The sequence below is a fragment of the Lynx rufus genome, unplaced genomic scaffold (assembly GCF_022079265.1).
Source record: "Lynx rufus isolate CCGP_SWC_20201006 ecotype Redwood Valley unplaced genomic scaffold, mLynRuf1.p SCAF_9, whole genome shotgun sequence".
Taxonomy (NCBI): Eukaryota; Metazoa; Chordata; class Mammalia; order Carnivora; family Felidae; genus Lynx; species Lynx rufus.
The window spans coordinates 33,714,825-33,737,011 of NW_025814897.1; the positions used below are offsets into that span (position 1 = coordinate 33,714,825).

The window sequence follows — 22,187 nt, forward strand, 5'->3', positions numbered from 1 at the left end:
AATTCTAAATAAGATACTTAAAAATCATTATTAGAGATATTAAAGGAATTATAACTATTTACTGAGATCTTTCTTGTTTTGATGGAAGGTAGTCACACATCTATCTGGAGAAACTTTTTCTCCAGAAAATGAAGATTTTCCAGAAATGAAGATTTTTTTCATTATTATTTAATAGGAGCCAAAATTCTTGATTTTGCAAGTAAATAAAAGGAAATGCTGATGTTCTTATGGTGTGTGCAACTCAATCTCCAGATTTAAGGTACCATGTATTTGACAGACAGCCACCCATTGGGTATCGCTTGTTACTAGCAAGCAGTTTTGCTTCTCTTTTAAATGAATGCATTGCAGAGATTTGTGTGTCACAGGCCTTCTTTCAGCTTTTTTATTATTGAAGCAATTATATCTTTGTCAGAAAAGTTTGCACAGAGATAAACAATTTCAGAAGAACAAAATATGTGGTTGGGTGGAAGCCTTTCTACCTCTATCTCCAGAGAAAGAAAGAATTTCTCTCTCAGCTTTCTGTAGCACTGCACAAGCTTAAGAACTTCTCAAATGGAGATAAGAAAGTTTTAAAAAGTAAAGTTTAAAAAACAAGAAAAATATCAAGAACTATTTCTCAAACAAGCACCCCAGTTTCTATTTAAAAGCTCTGAGGACTTTAACTCAGAATCAGACCCAAGCTGACATTTCATAGATGCATTCTTGGGGGCTAAATATTATAGCTACATCTAATTGAATGAAGGTAAATGAGTCAAACAAAAACTGAAGAGTCATTTTTTTATTTGGAAACAAATTAAAATAGTAAATAGTATCAGAAGTAAACCTATGCCGACCTAAATTTGAAATTTAAGCATGTAAAAAACTGACCTCAGTCAATTTACTTCCAGCAGTTTCAGTAGTATTGTCACAGCTGGGTGAACATTTTCACATGGATTGAAAGGTTTTTCTGTAAGCAAGAGTAACTATCACAGAATGTGGTTTGGATAGGAACTAACTGTTCTATTTGGGTATCCCATTGTAACTGAACAATGGAAAGTACCTAGAAAGAATTTTAGACAGTCACTTAGATCAAAAGTCATAAATGGATGGTCAATGAGTCTTTCGTCATATTCTGTATGTCCCAATAATATATTAATTTATATCAACATTTCATATAAAAATAAGAATTTCTAGCTTATTTTGGAAAAAAAAGTGGCAATACTAAGCCTGAATTCATGGATGTTGATAGATGAGAGAATTAGCAGTTTGTCCCATTAGTCAGGGCATAGTCTTTTCAGGTTGCCCAGAGTCCCTACTACTACCTATTATCTCACACTGGGACTACTTCACTGATTTATATCTCTTACCTGATCTCTATAGGCTTTTGAGTTATGGACATATGTTTTAGATCCATGTTCTCATTTTGCAGATGAAAATGTGACCTATACACAGGTTGATTTATCCAAACTCTACTTCTAGCTCTGAAACAACTCCAACTAGAACTCAGGTCTCAAGTAATCTTTTCTGTGTTGCTTTTAAACTGGCACCAGGCAGCAATAGGCTCATTCTGTATTTCTTAGAGTCAGTTCTGAGGCACAGAAGAGATTTTAGAGGAAACACAGTTCATTTTCTTGCTGTTCAATTACTTCCAAATAACTGACAGAAGAACAGATGGAATAACAAACAACAACAATAGCAAATAGATGAGGGGAACAACCAAAGATAATAACAATTGCCATTTATTGAGGATTTCGTAGTCTTACTCAAAATTCCTTACATGAACTAATTGATCCTTTCAGCAACCTTTCTATAACTATCATTATTTTTGCAGATACAAAATTGAGGGCCAGAGAGGTAAGCAACTTGCCCAAGATCACACAGCTGCTAGAATGTAGAGAGGATTTGAGCAGGGCAATCCTAACTACCACGCTGTTCTGCTTCTGTGCACATATCTGTGTTTACACACCTAATGCTTTTCCCTGTGCTATCGCTCTCTTTTCTCCTTGCTCCACCACACCTACTAACTTTTCTCAATATTGATGTTGGGATCTCCACTTGGGCTCTCTACTTTAAGTCTTGCCAGAAGGCACCTAAATCCCTGTCATATTTTATTTAACTCCACTACAGGCTTATGATCAGCTCCTTTTATTTCCGTTTCATAGAGCTTTTGATAAAGTTGAACGCCAGCTGCACTGCTTGTCATAGATCCTGTGCATTTCTAAAACTCTCCTGATCTGTAAATAATAGGAAGTTTCCTGCCACTCTCACTACTATTAGACTCAGGTAATTCAGTGACTTATTTCAGAGACTGTACTAGTTATGTCTAATAGATTCAGAAACGTAAAAAGATTTTTTTCTTTCACTTATTATGATATTAATTAGGCCATGGCTAACTCACTCCAGTCTTGGGATATAAAGTGAACAAGCTGACTGAGAGATTTCAATTTCTGTCAGATTAAACATTGTGAACAGCATTACCATGTTCATGAATTTAGATAATACATATTTATTAAGTGACTTAACAGCTGGGGTTCTCCAACTAATATGGGGGATGTGTTTGTAATATTGATTATACATCTGACTTCCCAGGAGGGGTGAGCAACAGCATTAATCAAAGGAGAGTTTAATAAACTCCTTGGGAGAAGGGTTATGGTTTCATTATTTAAAAATTCAGTGAAGACAGCTGTAGTTGAACTTTTACAGGCAATAATCCAAATGGATCATCTGGCAAAGACATGAAATTATTCCTTGTATTTTACAACTAATATGCCAATTTATTAATTTTCAAGTTCACATAAATCCTACTGAGTGCAGTTTCAGCAAGGAACTGATCTGGAGAATAACACCTCATGAATGTTGGGTTTTAATTTGAGCTGTGGTAGCTCCACTTGCAATAAGATAATTGCATATCATTTTCTGCAAATGAGAAGAGGATCTTTGGTTTTAATAAAAATAAAAGCAGCACACTTTTTACATACAAGGCAAAAGCCAAATAAACTAGAAAAAGCTAAAATATGTCACAAATAAACAAATATTTTATACTATAATTAATCTATAATGAATTTCCCTCTATTAGATGTAATTGAATGCTCAGGTTCTTTTCCTTTCAAAAGTATAATAACAAGGACTAAGTGGAAGATGAATGTAAGTTGACTAATAAGTATTTCTAGATATATGGAAGTGAAAGCCAATTGGATTTCTCCTATGGAGAAAAATCACTCTTTTCATTTCTACCCCATATGTTGCAACTTCGCTTTTATTTAAAAAAAAATTGAATTGTTTCCAGAATGAAGGTATTGTAGAGGGTTATAGTATACCGTAGATATTTGAAGTCAAATCAAGATTATAATGCACATAATTCTTGCTTGGTTTAAATGGTATAGATAATTGGTACATGTGCAAGGTGCAAGACATGGGAGTCTTAACAGGGAAATATCTCTCCTTCCAGGGTTATCTAGAGTCATTTAGGGTTACTTCTGTTATAAAATTTTAAAAGGTTTCAAAGCCTCAAGAGGTTTAGCAGAAGAACTATTTGGAGCTTTTTCGGCAGTATTCTAGGGCCGCAGTCCACGTCAGAGTCGCAAGAGTAAAGGTCATTTCACAAGTGATTTATCAAGTTTCAATACTTACAAATGATGAGTGCTTTTACTAAATTATCACATTCAAAATTTTCCCTATAATAATGTAATTTTCACTCTCATTCCAATTTACTGTCTTGAGAGGAAAAAGATGGAAGGTATGAGGAATTCATATAACCACTTATAGAAGTGTGCTCTGGTTGTGAATATCATCCATCATCGATGGACCACAGGAAAATGGGTTGGGGCCAGTATTGTAAGGTTGTCTTGAGGTCCTTGCTTCTTCCAAACAACATGAATGCTGGTAGCTACATTTGACATAGCATCTGGCATATGTGTTCTTCCTGACTTGCTGTCAGCTATGAAAAGCTGTCTTCTCTATGGTACTCCAGGAATGTAGCTATTTATCTTGATATGAAGAGGAAGAACTATGCTGGTGAACAAAGATAGAATGTCAGTCCTACTCCTTGTTCTTTACTTTATCTAAGAATATGGAGGGCTTTTGAGGTGATCAGGAAGTGAACTAGGTTAATGGAAGAACAAAGACAGAATCTGTCTTTTGGAGAACTACAGTCTCAGATCAGTTGGACTTTGGGCAAGAGTATCATGACAAAGGCACATTTTGCATGATATATGTTGAGGATGAAACTTACCATTAATAAACAGTCCACATTTTGAATATTAAAAAAAAAACAAAGGCACACTTTGAATCTGTATGAACATCTGCAGATGTAGAGAAGGGGAACCTGCGCTGGAATGAGTACAATATATTATTTTACCAGTTCATTACAGTCCTTGACTCTTTTAAAAAATAGTTTAATATTCAAAATATTCACTTCTTTTAAAGTAATTTCCCTATTCTAGGAAAATTAGAATTTAGAGTATTTAAAAATACAGAATAATTTGACAAGCTTTCTGATTCAGATTTGTAATGGCTTCTAGAGATGTTCTAATTCGGGATTTTCATTTTTAAGGTGGAGGAGGATTGGGGCACCTGGGTGGCTCAGTTGGTTAGGCATCCAACTTTGACTCAGGTCATGATCTTGTGGCTTGTGGGTTTGAGCCCCATGTCAGGCTCTGTGCTGACAGCTCGCTCAGAGCCTGGAGCTTGCTCTGGATTCTGTCTCCTTTTCTCTCTGCCTCTCCCCTGCTCACACTCTGTCTCTGTCTCTCTCAAAAATAAATAAACATTAAAGTAGAGGAGGATAAGTCTCAGAGAGGTGGACAGACTGCAATATTTTACATTTAGTGTGAGCAGGTTAACACTGAGTCTCCAATTCCAGGAAAATGCTCTTCCTTTCCATTGTCCTGCCTTTCCTAGTTGACATAATTTAATGATGCTAACACTTTACTCATACTTACATATAAAGTTCCAAATTAGTAAATATAATTAGTGAGCAAATGCCAAATATATGTTTTAATTTTGTTATCAGAACAAAGGCTGACTACTTAGATTTAAATTTCCTGGTATCATTCATATTTCAGTCTACCAAAATAAATGAAATGTTACTATGAAATCTATTATAACAGCAACCTCAGTGCCTTTGAAAGAAGATACACATATTTCCTATCTAGCTTGAAAGGGTAATCTCCAAAGGCAAGCTATTTCAAGTTTAAGGAAACACAGTATAAACAACCCATGGTGGTTACTATAATTTAATTTCAAAGCAAAGGTTGAAGAAGAATGTACAAATCTTAATTTCTTAAAGTCAACACTGGTGTTACTACACAAAGCATGTTCACAAACCTCTCCAATTTATCTCATGTGACCTGTGAGGTTATGTGCTTGATAATTAGGTGGAAGAAATTTTAAAGCAATAAGAAAATGCATTTCTTGAATAAAACATGTACTTCAAAATAGAGTTTTACAGTAACAAATAATGCAAAACATCATTATATATGATGAAAAACAAAATATTATTATTATAGAAATCCATGATGACACAGTATAGGATAGTGGTTAAAAGTATGAACTTTGGAGTCAGATAGATATGGGTTCAAATCTCAGCTCTGTCACTTACTGTAGTTACTTACAACACTCTCACCTACTGAAGTGAATTTGAGAGTGTTACTTTACCTGAGCCTCAGCTTCCTGAAAAGTAGATTGAAGCTTGAGATTCCTACCTCATATTTGGTTGTAAGAGTTAAATTAAGTAATATAAGTACTATGGTAAATCATCTGTATCTGGAACTCATACGAAACTTGAGATGCTAAAGCATGAGTATCTCATTGGAAGACCTATGATTCCTTGTTATTATTTGATTCTTCACCTTCCTGGTTATTGTTATACTAGGATAAGCTTTTTGTTTCTGCTTCAGAATTTGACTCTATATTTAAAAAAAAAAACAAAACTCAGGGCAGCCTGTAGTGAAAACTACATGTTACATAAATCAGACACTATCCTTGTGCTTTAATATTCAAATGACTGTATTTATCACCCCATCCCCTGTTTTGTAGCTCATAGTACCAAAAAGATAATTCTTTTGAGCTATTTAAATAAGTAACATGAGTGGGTACAAAGAAAGTAAAATGGTCAGTTTATATTGATAATGTTTCTTAGAAGGTGAAAGAGTGCTAGTTTTGGTGGAACATTTTTTCAATCATTCGTCACGTTTAGGGAATGTGAGGCATTGTTTTTGCTAGTAAGGCAAATTGAAATTTGGCACTTGAATAGAAGAAAAAACGAGAAAACTCACCTAAGGGGGTTAGATCTATCATTCTTTCTTTTTCAGAAAAGTGCATTTTTTTTTAAATTTTTTTTTTCCAACGTTTATTTATTTTTGGGACAGAGAGAGACAGAGCATGAACGGGGGAGGGGCAGAGAGAGAGGGAGACACAGAATCGGAAACAGGCTCCAGGCTCTGAGCCATCAGCCCAGAGCCTGACGCGGGGCTCGAACTCACGGACCGTGAGATCGTGACCTGGCTGAAGTCGGACGCTTAACCGACTGCGCCACCCAGGCGCCCCGAAAAGTGCATTTTTGTATTAAAACTTAACCCTGGATTTTGAGGTAGGAAGGTGAGTTCACACCTGAGCACCACCACCTATTGACTGTAACCATAAATATGTCACGGTTTTACAGTTTACTCATTTGTAAAATGGGTATCCTGCTTAATTAGTCCTGTCTACATAGTAGTTTTATCTTGAGAATTAAATGTGTTTGTGTATATGAAAACAACATGTTAGAGAAACATCAAGGATTTAATGATAGACAGACTTGGGTTTAATTCTCAATTACAAAGTATGTAAACTCTAGCAAGTTCCTTAACTTTTCAACATCAATTTCTTTCTCTACAATGGGGATAATAATGTCTGTTAGACAAGATTGTCATCAGGATTTCATCATATCATGTGAAGAATTTCCAATGAAGTCCTTGTCTGGTACTTCTTTATCAGTATGATATTTTGTTTATGAGGTTAATAATAAATATTTATTGGTCATGTAAATGAAATATTTATTTAAATTTAGTTCACATACATTTAAATTTAGTGGGTTAAAATATAAAATTATCTAGATAAAAAAACCAAGGGTGACTGGTTAAATGTCCATCCAGAGGACAGAATACACTATAGGCATTATTAATATCATTATTATCATGGAAAAATATTTCCCATATATTGTTAGGTAGTGAAGGACATAAAGCAACACATATAGACTGCTCAATTTTTCAAATAAAAATTACTTGGAAAATTTTTGAAAAAAATACATCTAAAAAGTGTAATGAAACTATGGGTAAGTTTTATTTTCTCTTTTTGTGTGACTGTACTTTCTAATATACGTACAAAAATGTTTCATGCATATAACATGCATTAATAAAATGTTGCATGTAAATTATAATAAAGAAACTGACCTCCTTCAGCTGAACAGATAACCACAATCTGACTGAAAGGTCCATCTCCTTTATTGTTATAAACTCCAACCTTCACTTCAAAGGGAGTAAGAGGAGGAACACTTTCATCCCGATAAATGAATTTTGAAGCTTCAGAGGATGTCACCATTTTTTCCTTCCAGCCACGTGTTCCATTGGGCCTGAAAGCTACAATATAGCCAAAGCCTTCCCCATTCTGAAACTCTTCAGATACTGGCTAAAGAAGAAAAGTTCAGTTAATTATCAGTAAAATAATTGATTCAAAAAGCCATTTCTACCAAACTTCATTTTTTTTTCAAATTATGGATAACCAGAGAAAAGAAGACTTTCAAATCTCTAATGCTCCCCTGGAAGCCAATATATAGCACAATCACTTGACAGTCTTTGGAAACTTAAAAGGGGTTAAAAGCAAAAGATAAAAACTTAAATAATATCAGTTGATATTTAAGAGGAGTATCAAGGATACTGAAAACTCTTGAAATCAAACAAATTTAAACCACTTTGTCATGTATATGAAATTAACATTCCATACTAGAATGCAGCATGTTGGGGAAAACTGTCATATGGTCTGGTGGTCTGAAAAATCTGGTTGTTGGTAATGCTCTGCAGAGCCCATTGCACAGAAAAGATAGGAGATGTTAACATAAGAAGTTTTTTTATTTTTATTTTTAATGTTTATTTATTTTTGAGAGACAGAGAGAGACAGAGTGTGAGCGGGGCAGGGGCAGAGAGCGAGGGAGACGCAGAATCCAAAGCAGGCTCCAGGCCCTGAGCTGTTGGCACAGAGCCCAATGTGGGGCTCGAACTCACAAGCGGTGAGATCATGACCTGCGCCGAAGTTGGACGCTTAACTGACTGAGCCACCCAGGCGCCCCTGTAAGAAGTTTTTTTTTGTTTTGTTTTGTTTTGTTTGTTTTTTTTATAGTGTTTTCTTTTTCATTTGTTTTTGGGCTTATTAATGTGAAGACATTACAAAATAGTATTTGTTCAAATAACTCTTACTATATGCTTACATATAAAACGGACATAAACTGTACACTATAGAAAGGAGTAATTGTGATTGACTAGTTAGTCAAAGTAGCAGTTACTACACTGCCTAGCTAATGCTTGATACATAGTAGATACCCAATAAATACTTGACTGAACATTTTTTTTTTCTTTTGAGTTTTGATTTAAGGGAAAAGTGTATACAGTAAAGAAAAGAGACAAAGCTTATTATATCAAAATACTGAATGTTTATATCTCCCCAAAATTCATATGATGAAATCCTAATCCCCAATGCGATGGTATTAAGAGGTGGGGCTTTTGGTAGGTTATCAAGTTATGAGGGCAGAGACATATGTAGGGGAATAGTGCTTTATAAAGGAAACTCCAGAGAGTTCTTTAGCTCCTCTGTTATGTGAGGGTAAAGTGAGAAAGTGGCCATCTATTAACCAGACAGCAGGCTCTCACTAGACTGAAATCTGTTGGTGACTTGATCCTAAATTTCCAGGCTCCAGAACTGTGAGAAATAAATTTCTGGCATGTATAAGTCACCCCCAGTCTTTGGTATGCTTCTTTTCGCAGCTGGGTCTGAGACACAAAGCTGATAAGGATGGGAATTCTACTTAAAGAGATTTGATCTCAGTGAAGTTCAGGTATTGGGAAGTTAATTCCTGTGCAGAAATCTAAAATAAGAAATAAATTTTTACTGAGGAAGAAGGGGATGGACAGGATAACAGGACAGAGGATATGCTCATGGAGATTACTTTGTGGGAATTGTTTTTCTGTACATTTTATCATTGCTTTTAGAGACTATCAGGTATTTGTTCAGTTTGTTCCAGTAGACATTTCCATTTACTTTACATTTTCATATTCTAAAGAACAGTTCTGTGACCTATATAGTTATGTTTGATTATAAGGTAATCTAGCATCAATAAAAGGATAGTAGCTTCACAGGAAATAAATGTATCTCTCACACCCCCTCTTCCCTGCTTCCTTTATAGAAGAAGAATCAGAGATCATATAGTGAGGGAGACAAGAGAACAAAATCAAAGTCCTAATTTCACTACTTATCAGGAAAAGTACTGTGCCTCAGTTTCATACTTTTTAAAATGAAGAAAAATTATCCTTATTAATAGGGTTATTATCCTTACTAGCCGAGGCACTGTTCCACAAATTCAATGGCAGTCATTTTCTTCTTCCCCAATGGTTTTAGTAAGTGTACTATTTGTGAAATAGTTAAATGTCAAACTAAGCCAAGCAAACATCTGAAGTAGTTTATGGAAGGATGTGTTTTAATTATCCAAACTTTATTCTGAGATAGCTATATGACAGGAAGACATACTTCTTTAGTTTTGAAGAAAAGTCAACTGGGGCTGGATATGAAATGAGACAGGTTCACGTTGGCAATATTCATCTGAGAAATATATGATCAAAGTGTTTCTTAACCTCATTCAAACCAAAATTCTTCAGTTTCTCTGTACCAAGTACAGAACATATATGTAGCCTTGTTTTCTAAGGAATCAACAAGTTTTGATATCTGAGTACAGACTTTCTTACCTCCCAGGCTATGACTAACTCATGCCTTCTTCCACTTCTTCCACTTACATTGGTGGGTGCTGTCTTTGGAACTGTGGATTAAAAATAGGCCAGAGTGAGGACAATAAATAGATGTTTAATTTGAGAGTCCTTGTAAGAATATATTTTGACACTACTCATTTCTGAAAAGTCCCAAAACAAACAATTTGAAAGTTAGAATGGTCATATTCCATATTAATTAAAACAAAATGCCTGTGACAGATACCCTGATTTCAAATCTATGTGGGAGAGTTTTATATATATTTTTCATGGCCACACAATGCATTACCAAACTAATCCTATTGTAAACGTTCTGTGGTAGTAAGATTGAGATCGTAATTAACACTATAGTTAAGGACATCTACTAATGGTTAAATTTCATTCTAAAAATTTTCTCCTTTCTAATGATGTGACTCTCCTGTGGTCTCAAGGCTTGAAGAGCTCCTAGAAAGTAAACAGGTTGTCTTATTACCGCTTTACCAGAACCCCCAGGAAGCTCCAATTTAAGGAAATGTGGCAACAGTTCCATAGACTGAGAACCTATTTAAATAAATAAACATTAAAAAAAAACTATCAAGAGTGAATCTCTCTGTAAATTATATAACTCTGTAAATCTCTCTGTAAAATATATAACTACCCGATGAAATGTTTTCAAATGAATAACTATTAAAAGAATAAATGTGTCAAAGGAATAAATTTCTCCTTCACTGCACCAAACCACAAAACTTGCAGTTGAAAGGGAACATTTTCAAATGAAGAACTGTTAAATGAAAAAAACTATTAAAAGAAATCATTTTCTAAGCTATGAGCCCGCATTAAAAATTTTACACTTCAGCATTGCTTTTATATCCTTGCATATAGTTTTTAAATGATATCGATAAACTCATAAACAATAAATTCACTCTCATATATTACCTACTTGGATGAAAGGTTATTAATTACTGGTAGATATTCATACAGCATTTTATGTACAGGAAAAACTGATGCAGAATTTATATTCCACTAGAAAGGAAAAAAAAGGAGGTGGGAGAGAATAGTCGTGAATATATAATTGGCTCCACTGAATAAAGACTTTTATTCACCAGGGTTTAAATTTCAGTATCTTTGGGCACTTTCCTCCATGAACATGAGTCCTCATCTTGCTCATGCACAAGTAGAAGGATATATACAGCAGCAGTTACCAATCTTTCTTTCACAGTGATGTATATATTAAAATTATTCATATGTGGAGTTCACTCTCATGAATTCCCTGAGAATTAAATGGAATTGGATACCCCTTTGTCTCTCATTCAAGAAATCACAAAATATTCAACTGAGAAAAAAAATGATGGTATCAGAGCAATAACTGTGATATGTACTAATTTATATAAAGAGCAAGCAAATCATTTATTAATTTGAGTTTTAATTAGTAGTCATAGTTATTGCTAGATATAGCAACCTATGACATATCTGTTTGACACCAGGTCCCCAAGACACTGTTATATAGTCCTAGTTCTAAATTTATCTTCTAGTCCATGGCATAGGGTAAGGCACACAGGAGTGGAGCTGGGTTAACTGTATGCATAAAAGAACAGGGATCTAAGGTTCCAAATATTCCCTCAGTGGCTAATCTCAGAGTTATGAATGTTGTGATCATCAATGCAAGTCAAATAAATAGATAAGCAAATTATTTTGTTGACACAATGTTACTATGGCTTCTCATAGTACCATTTGTTTGTAAAAAATGAACGAACACACACACACACTTCATATTCATTTTTGACAACAAACAGTTAAATAATATTATGAGTATTATCTACCAGAAATATTTACTTTGTCTATTACACTGGAATCACTAAAGTTATGCCCTAAACTTAGGATTTTGAATCCTCTTCCTTGAGGATACTTTCCCTATAATCATGGATTTTGTGGAAATAATAGGCACTGAATATTCTTTTCCATTTTATTCAGCTATCAAACATCATCCAAAAGGAGGATGTTTGTAACCTTTAGCTTAGAGCTGGAGAGTAGTCTGTAGGCTCTCCAGTAAACATCTCTTGAAAGTCATTTAAAAGATACGAGTAGAATAAAACACAAGTGACTATTTGATCCTTTCTTCTGAAGCCTTGGTAATATTGTTCCACAGTCCATTAATGCTTTTATTTTTTATAAAATATATTTATATTTTTCAAATATTTTAACTTTGTAATTAAAAAAATAAAAACAAACTAATAAAATATTTGGTGAAAATTTCTACTTTGAGGAAATGAGAAAGCAATATAACACCTTCTATGATGTGATTTGTTTTTCTGTGAGTAATTTCATCATCAAATTACCCATAAATGATCCATATTGGAAAATTTCTTTTATTATTTTAAATCAATCTTTGAAGATTTCCTATTACTGCTAAATTCTTTTCAAGAGAAGATAGCCCATATCAATTTAATATAAAGAATAAGATCCTGCTCTTTCTCATCTGATCTCCAATTTTAACGTATAATAAATGACACAAAGAAGGTATTATGGTTCACTGTGTTAATAGTATGTGTCTAGGGGCACCTGGGTGGCTCAGTCAGTGAAGCATCTGACTTCGGCTCAGGTCATGATCTTGTGGTTCTTGGGTTCGAGTCCCATGTTGGACTCTGTGCTGACAGCTCAGAGCCTGGAGCCTGCTTCAGATTCTGTGTCTCCCCCTCTCTCTGCCCCTCCCTTGCTCATGCACTCTCTCTCTCTCTCAAAAATAAACATTAAAAACATTTTAATGATATATGTCTATAAAATCAACTGTTCTTAATTTAAAAAAGCTCACTAGCTATAATAGGAACTACTCATAGAAAAGTTAAGTCTTCAAACACACAGCAACAGCCTAAGTGTCCATCCTAAGATGAATAGATAAATAGAATACACATGCTTGAATGTTATTTTGCCAGAAATGAAGGCATTATGCCAAGTGAAATAAGCCAGACAGGGAAATACTGTGTGATCTCACTTATGTGTGGAATCTAAAAAAAATGGGGTTGCTAGAAACAGAATAGATTTGATGGTTGCCAAAGGTGGAGAATGGTGGGTGGGAAAAATGGGTGAAGGTGGTAGAGGTAAAAATTTCCAGTTATAAAATAAAAAGTTCTGGGCATGTAATATATGGGATGGTGACTATAATTAACAATATTGTGTACTTCAAAGTTGCTGAAAGATCTTAAAAATTCTTATTACAAGGAAAAAAATTGTAACTATGTGAGGTGATGGATGCTAACTTACTCATTATGTTGTAACTTTAAACTAATACAGTGTTATATGCCAATTATATCTCAATAAAACCAAAAAAGAAAACACACAAAAAATAAATATTAAGGCTTTAATAGCTAGGCATCAGACATTGTATTTTGTTGTCAAGATCCCAGTGTTTTCATTGGGTACTCTAATTCTAATGGTTTAAATTTCCTAATTGTATACAGATGATCAGTGGAACCTATGCTCATTCATTTCCTTTTGAAGTTGGTGAGACACAGTCATCACTTCAGTCAACACTTTGGAGTCCATTTATTTTAATTATATCCTTTCATTTACAAAAAAACATATTCATGTTATGTAGAGATTTGACTTAATCTTTCAGAGCCCTTGTGGTATCAAGTTCCATAATTCTTGTTAGACCAAAATATAGTACTTTAATTTAAGCATGCATGACTTTAGGCATGAGTCTCCAAGAACTCTTTATAAGTGTAATACTTTGAAAAAGTCAGTAGTTTGTAAAAGTCAATCATGCTAATATCATGCTTTAATTCACGTTAAACTAAACAAAATAAGATAGTATAAAATCATTTGCCAATCTTCTTTTTTCCTGAAAACTTTCTAATATTTATTACAGTAGATGTTTACATAGCCTATTAAATGATACAGCTCTTTAGAGATCTGGGAGAGGCTATATAATTTAAGAGCTTAATGGTAATCCAGCAACTGATTTGAAAACCAAGATACAGAAGAATAGAAAGGAAGGGACATTGTTTATAAGATAATGGTGGGAATCAAGAGGGAAATTAAAAAAAAAAAAAAAACTACCTGAATTGAAGTATGTAGCACACAAATATTTCAGTTAACTCAAAATCATTTAAGTTTACTTGATAAAAAGAGTTAAATTTAAATAGTTTCTAAAACAAAAAAGTACTAGTGGTGTATCCTAAAGAGTTCAAATAATGCTTTTACTCCTATCACTAGGATAGATAAGGTGTGTGCACAAATTGAAATACATTTTTGTGGGAATGAGAAAAATCTGGGTTTGGATCTCAAGCTTAGCATTCTAGTTGATTAGTTGAAAATATTTCTTAACTTTTTGTCCTTCAGCTGCTTCACAGAGGTAATAATAGTACCTACACTTTAAGGTTTTTTTCATAATTATTTACCATAGTACCTGGAACTATAATTTATAAATACTATGTAATGTTATTATCTACTTAGATTTCAAAAAGAGAAAATGGTGAAGTGTTCTATGATAAACAGTAAAAGTTTAGCATTGAGTCTATACATATATAATCTCAAAAGAAATTATTCTTTTGGAAATATGGATAATATTGTTTTGATAGTACCATGGGAATTATGCTTTCAAATTTGTTTTAACTTGGAAATGTAGGCAAGATGCTATTTCTTATTTACAAAAGAGGATATTTTAGAAAATGTAAGATTTCTCTGATTTATGAACCTTCTCGTAAATGGCAATAGTCAAAAGCACAGTAGGTTAATATATACAATAAATGATGTTTACCTCAACTCATATTCTCTTAGCTTTATTTATATGGCTCCCCAAGGAAGTAGAAGCAGAGGATGGGTAAAATAATCTTTAAAAGAGATTTGTTGATGTATGTGGTAAAAAGAGGATATTGAAAATGCAAGAGGAAGAAGGAAATGGGGTGGGGGAGAGATAACTTGAAATCACTATCTTTGGTGAAGGGTTAGAATTCCAGCTTTACTTCTTAAGTGGTGACCTTGTACAAGTTTTTAAAACTTTCTACTTCTGTTTTCTCATCTGTAAAATTGGGATAAACACTTCTTGCTTTAGAGGGTTGATATGACAATGAAATGATATCATAAAGGACATGTACTTAGCATAGAGCTTGAACATGGTTCATGATTTATGACTGATATATAGTATCATGGGGACTAGGAAGATATGAAAAGTCATACTTGAGTGTCTTACATTTACTCCTGGGTTGATAACCTTTCATCACTCTTTTATCTTTCATGTTCAAGACTTCTACAACTCTTCCATCATTTTGCTATTAATCAGAAAAGCACATGCCCCAGGGCACGTGGGTGGCTCAGTAGGCTAAATATCTGACTCTTGATTTTAGTTCAGGTCATGATCTCATGGTTTGTGAGATTGAGCCCTGCATAGGGTTCTGTGCTGATGGTGCAGAGCCTGCTTGGGATTCTTTCTCCTCTCTCTGCCCCTCCTCTGCCTCTCTCTCTCTCTCTCTCTCTCTCTCTCAAAATAAATAAATAAACATTTGAAAAAAAGCAGATTTCTTTTATAAAGGCTTTTGTTAAAATTACTTACTATCTCTGCTTGCAAAGTGCCTCTGAAAATGGAGACCTATTTCTTGAATATATTTTGTAGAAAAAACTTGCCTAGGCCAAAGTAGCTTCATTAGTTAAAAATACTGTCTGCTTCATTTAATAGTATTTTCTTTTAGACTTTCTTAATTACTTCAACTAAATGCTTAATTTTTTAATAAATCTTTTTTTAGAAACATATACTAGAGAGACATTTGTGAACCCTACAACGTTTTGTCTTTTCTCTGCACACATCAATGCCTGACAACAGTAGATTTTCTAATTGTCTCTTATAAGTAATTCTGTCCAAGTCCCATTTGGTCTGGTCTTCAAAGCCCCATTAAATGCCATTTACAAGGCCAATACACATAACCCTAGAGAAAACCAATACAAAAATATTAATTTTATTGTGTTTATTTCATAATTTGTGAACTCAATGAAATTTCCTAAGTAATTATCATGAACAAGAACTGTGAAGGTATAAATAGGAACAAAGCAAGATCCTTTCAGAAGTAGGAAGGTAATGGAGATTGAAAGAACTTTTAATAGGAAATTAAATGAGTCTTCTGGACTTGGGATGAGTCAAATGTAACCTCAATTGTTAAAGTGAGATTGGCCAGACAAAATCACAGAATTGCTAAGAATCAGAGAAACGAAATTTTATGATCCTTTTCCGTTACCCTCCTTTAGCTCATATATATATATATATATATATATATATATATATATATATATATATAATTTTAGCACAAGGAAGGTTTTGGAAAAAACATTGTAAGTTTACTAGAAAAATGTGTTGTGGCATCTCCTTACATCCTTAGCTGTCAATAGAAGGGAAATGGGAATGTTGTTTCCCTCTCAAGCTAAGTGAGAAGAGGAGGAAATCACTGCTACAGAGTACAGATGCTTACATCTCACATCCTGGCTGAATGCTGTCGAGCTTCAGAATTTTGCAATATGGCCCAGACTGATGCTATTTTACCAGAGTGGAGACCAAAATAGCTCTTTAGAACATCAAGTTTGGCAGCTCAGGAATGTGATTACAGGGGGCCAAGTGGACACTATGGAAGGTAAGTTTAATTAGGCTGGCTGGGATCACTCCCAAGTAAACTTCCTGCTAGAGGATAGGATAGTTTCCAAAGAACTCAGTGCATCTTATAAGAGAAAGAAGCAGCATGTGGACGAATGCTGTTACACATTGCACTCAACACCCATGTGAGTACTACACCTTCTTCTTATCTTGCCTATAAAGTGACTGGAGCAGCAGCTGGAAGGTGAGGGAAGAAGTGGAAAGAAAGAAAAGACAAATGAGCTCTTGGTTCAAGCCTATTCTTGGAAAGAACAAGAGAAAGCATGGACTGGATGTGAGATTAAAGTTTTTATTTAATTTATTTTATTTATTTATTTATTTAATTTATTTAAATTAAATTAAAATGGAAGTTTTTAATACCTGAAAGTGATACTTCCCTAATATCTAAAAGTGCCTTGGATGTATATAGTTGGGGCTGAAGTCAGAGATCAGAGGAAGCATAATGGAGAAAATAAAATTATTTTATGTTAAAATTACACAGAGTTCAGTCTGTTAGTAAACCAATTACATAACTATGATGCAGTGCAGAAAATGCTAAGACTAGGAAAGATTTTCATCTGATTGTCTACTTGACACTCATTTATCTGGCCAAGCATTTACCTATTAAATGTAGAAAAAATATTTTGCTTTCTGTGGCCAGAAATATGTGTGTGTCCTTTTCCATTTCAGAGTCAAGAAAGAATGGCAGGTCAGAATACAATGTGCCAAGCAACTGGAAAACTATATGAATGTGAAACAAATTTTTTAAGCAAGTTCTTTAATTTGACACTTCTCTTTTTCTGCTCCTTTTGTCTTGTCTATGCTATAAGAAACAAAGAAAATGGCCATATACTGGTACAATTTCACAGTCTACTTATAGACTGGTATCTGGCTAGATAACAAATGCAGCATGGAAAGCTAGACAGGGGTAGAGACGGAGATTTAGAGGAGAGGCATCATGTGTACTGTGCACCACATTCTGAAAGGCTCCCTTGATTCCCAAGCCATCAGGTGGGCTGAGTGGCCAGACTTGATGGTGCAGTCTGTGGCAGAGACTTCTCAATAGGACGGCATCTTGGAGGAGCCAAATATAAGCCAAGAAAGTGGATGATACTTATTGTATCAATAGACATACATTTAACCTGAAAATATTTCCTAAATGTGAAAAAAGTGACTTATGCATAATTACTATTGTTAAAACTTCCATTGAACAAAGTAATAACTCATTTACATTGATGATGATGATGATGATGATGATGATAAGTAGCTAATATTAAGCATTTACCATGTGCCAGGCACTATGTTAAGCTCTTTACATGCATTATATTATTTAATATAAACAGCCAATGGAGTAGGTTGTGATTGTCTCCATTTTATAAGTGGGAAAATTGAGCCTTGAGCAATTTATATATCTTATCTATTTCACTGCTAATAAATAGCAGATAACATTAATCCAGATCTGCCTAATTCTAAAACTCAAATTTTTAATTACAGGTTGAAGATAGAACCTTCTTTTCTTTCTTTCTTTTTCTTTCTTTCTTTCTTTCTTTCTTTCTTTCTTTCTTTCTTTCTTTTTTCTTTCTCAATCTCTGTTATTTCATCATAAATTTGTTTTTGATGTTTATTTATTTTTGAGAAAGAGAGAGAGAGACAGAGTGCAAGTGGGGAGGGAGAGAGAGAGAAAGAGACACGGAATCCAGAGTAAGCTCCTGGCTCTGAGCTGTCAACACAGAGCCCGAGTAGGGCTTGAACTCAGGAACCATGAGATCATGACCTGAGCTGAAGTCAGACACCCAACCACCTGAGCCACCCAGGTGCTCTTCTGTTATTTCATTATTTGAAATAAAGAACTGCAGATATTGAGATTTATGCTAAGAGCTTTGATAATAATAAACATTTTATACTACAGAGAAAACCAAACCTTTCTAAATAATAGATTACATAGTTAACTCTATCTTATGTCCTTTTCATTTATATTCAACAATTAGTGTTATAAATGCATAAATTATGGAATATTAAAGTTCAATTAAATAAGAAAATTGCTGTTGTATTCATTTTTACATATTTTTCCATTTCTACTGTAGTGTATATTTTACATTCACTTCCTAAAATGTGATTTTTTTCTCTTGTGTTCTCTTTTTTTTAAAAATTTTTTTTTCAACTTTTTTTTTTTATTTATTTTTTGGGACAGAGAGAGACAGATCATGAACGGGGGAGGGGCAGAGAGAGAGGGAGACACAGAATCGGAAACAGGCTCCAGGCTCTGAGCCGTCAGCCCAGAGCCCGACGCGGGGCTCGAACCCACGGACCGCGAGATCGTGACCTGGCTGAAGTCAGACGCTCAACCGACTGCGCCACCCAGGCGCCCCTTGTGTTCTCTTTTTAAATGATAGAGGAAGCATTTCCTTTACCCAACCCAAAATAATATATGGGTTTGATGATAGTAACACATTTCCAAAATAAAACAGAATTATATCTATCTGCCTATCTATCTATAATCTATCTATTTATCTATCATCTATTTATCTATCTACTTACCTATCATCTATCTACATATATCATTTACAAAAACTTCTACGAAAATTATACTATAAATAAATAAATACAAATGTGCATTAAAGTAAAAAACATATGTATATTACTATTTTGATATTCTAATAATAAGTCAGATTGACCCAATTTATCTTATATTTATTGACTGTTAAGAGTATTTTGATGAGTCTAAAATTCAAAATATCTTAGAGGAAACTGCAAAGAAAAATTATTTTCTTTTGGTGTGTGGGAAAGAAACAATCCCAAGGTAAAAATGCTTTACTAAACCTGCATTGGGATTTAGAATATTCAAGTAAATAGGATACTTTTAAAGGAACATAAAACTTTCTTTTTTTGTTTTTTTTTGTTTTTTTTTTATATGAAATTTATTGTCAAATTGGTTTCCATACAACCCCAGTGCTCATCCCAAAAGGTGCCCTCTTCAATACCCATCACCCACCCTCCCCTCCCTCCCACCCCCCATCAACCCTCAGTTTGTTCTCAGTTTTTAACAGTCTCTTATGCTTTGGCTCTCTCCCACTCTAACCTCTTTTTTTTTTGTTCCTTCCCCTCCCCCATGGGTTCCTGTTAAGTTTCTCAGGATCCACATAAGAGTGAAACCATATGGTATCTGTCTTTCTCTGTATGGCTTATTTCAGTTAGCATCACACTCTCCAGTTCCATCCACGTTGCTACAAAAGGCCATATTTCATTTTTTCTCATTGCCACGTAGTATTCCATTGTGTATATAAACCACAATTTCTTTATCCATTCATCAGTTGATGGACATTTAGGCTCTTTCCATAATTTGGCTATTGTTGAGAGTGCTGCTATGAACATTGGGGTACAAGTGCCCCTATGCATCAGTACTCCTGTATCCCTTGGATAAATACCTAGCAGTGCTATTGCTGGGTCATAGGGTAGGTCTATTTTTAATTTTCTGAGAAACCTCCACACTGCTTTCCAGAGCGGCTGCACCAATTTGCATTCCCACCAACAGTGCAAGAGGGAGGAACATAAAACTTTCAACTCAATATCTTGAACGTGAGACCTTTCTCTTTCTCAAGAGCTTCTCTTTCTCAAGTAGCTCTGTTGATTTTCAGAGATTACTTGGTCCGTTAGAACAGGATCATCTTTTAAAATGCAGAACATGTACTTAAAAGAGGCAGAGTATGTCAGTTGAGAGGGCATCTCAGGATATTTGTGTCCCTTTTAATCTGTGCTGCCTGACAAAACAGACACAAAACTCAACACTTGGTTCAGCACCATTAGTAGTTTTAGCCCTGTGTGGTACCAAAGTACAAGAAGCATTAAGTAGACTGTACAAGCCTTCTTCAACTAACTTTCAAAGGGGTGCATTGCAGGCAGTTTTCATGCTATTTCTTTTCTCTTCCATGAGATTTTAACAGACTAAATAAAGTATGCCATGTATATAGAACTAATGATAAAATGGAAAGGCTTGAGTTATATGATTGAGGTAGCTGCAGGAAGAGATGAGGGTCAGGTCTTTCAGAATGTATCATCTGAATGCAATTTAGCTTGAAAAATAAAAGTGCTTTTGCTGAAGTGTTTTTAAATTGTACAAGGAGATTTATACTATAAAAGTCTAAAAGGATTATTCATCCGAAACAGATTATTTATTTTCAAAATGAATATTTATAGAGAGCCTCTGAATTAGGCGGTAATCTTTGCCTTTGTTTAAACACAATTAACAATATGCAAAATAAGGCAGTTTTTTTTAGAAAATATGTGAGCATGAGTACTAATATTGGCAGTCATTTCAATATCTACATAGTGACTGCATAAAATGAGAAATGAGTAACCTGTTATACTCTTAATTAGTGAACACCTGTACACAATGAAAGCATGGTTGATTTATGAATGCATGAAAATCTAACCAGGCAATTAATATTCAATTTAAAATTCAAACTATTGAAAAAATAGCAGAAAAAAAACAACTTGTACTAGGCAAATCACAAAAGCAGAAAAGTTGGATTTTCTGTGAATGAATCTTTTCCAACATATTTAGGCTACTTTATCTTTTATTTTCTTGATTGCTTAATTTTTATATAGAAATAATTTGAATAACTTTTGTACAGCTATTCCCAGTTAGTGCAATAAATTAACCATTTGGTATTTTTGTCTTTTTTTCAAAGGATTAGACCTAGTGTGTTTTAGAGGAAAAAATCATCTCTTTTGATAGTTTATTTTAATTATTATAAGCTTTATTCAATTTGTAAGAATTTACAAATCACATTTTTGGTTCAATCCTATAACCATAACACAAAATGAACAATTAATTCTTAGTCTTCTATCTATATGTATCTCTTACCTAGGTACTGGTTGGATAGGGGCATGTGAAGGAAATAGAAGGAATATTTCCTTTAATCTGTCAACAAAAACATACAGAGTACCAGTGCCAAAATATTGTCTTAGGTGCTGAAGACATAACACTAAAACATTATACAAAAATCCTCATCCTCAGTGCACTGAAATTCTAATGATTGAGATTCATATATGATCAGAGTGTAAAAATATTAAGATTATTTGTTTTTTTTCCTCCTTGTATCTGAAATTTACCCTTTTTTCTGTTTTTGGATTGGTCTCATCAACATTATTCACATCTATGTTTGCCTAAGCTAGTGCCCTACTAGACATTTTTTAGTAGACAATTTTATAGGACATAAGAGATAAGTCCTTAAAAGAGATAAGTCCTTATTGATAAGTCAATAAAACTTTGTTCAAAGTAATAAAAACTTTATGAAAATTTTTTCTTTATTTTTTTTTCTTTTTCCAGATTTTGGGGTAGATATTTAAATTTTGTTTTTTAATATTTTTAATTGTTTTAAAGTTTATTTTTGAGAGAGAGCATGACCGCCCAAGTTGGAGAGGGGCAGAGAAAGAGGAAGAGAATCCTGAGCAGGCTCCATTCTGTCAGCACAGAGCCCTATTCGGGGCTCAAACCCTGTAAGCCATGAGATCATGACTTGAGCTGAAATGGAGAGTTGGATGCTTAACCAGCTGAGCCACCCAGGTGTCCCTAAAATTTGTTTTTAAATAAAATTGCTAATTCCTCT

At 34.1% G+C, this 22,187-nt stretch overlaps 1 protein-coding gene across 1 annotated transcript in view; it reads right to left on the reverse strand.

The window, feature by feature from the left end:
• The window catches only part of CNTN5 (contactin 5), a 535,125-nt gene that overhangs the window by 48,234 nt on the left and 464,704 nt on the right, over positions 1 to 22,187 (reverse strand). Inside the window, exons 17-18 of the mRNA XM_047071958.1 lie at positions 9,969 to 10,039; positions 7,410 to 7,644 (exon numbers count right to left, since the gene is read on the reverse strand). Coding sequence (XP_046927914.1) covers positions 7,410 to 7,644; positions 9,969 to 10,039 — 306 coding nt within the window. The remainder of the gene's footprint in view (positions 1 to 7,409; positions 7,645 to 9,968; positions 10,040 to 22,187) is intronic.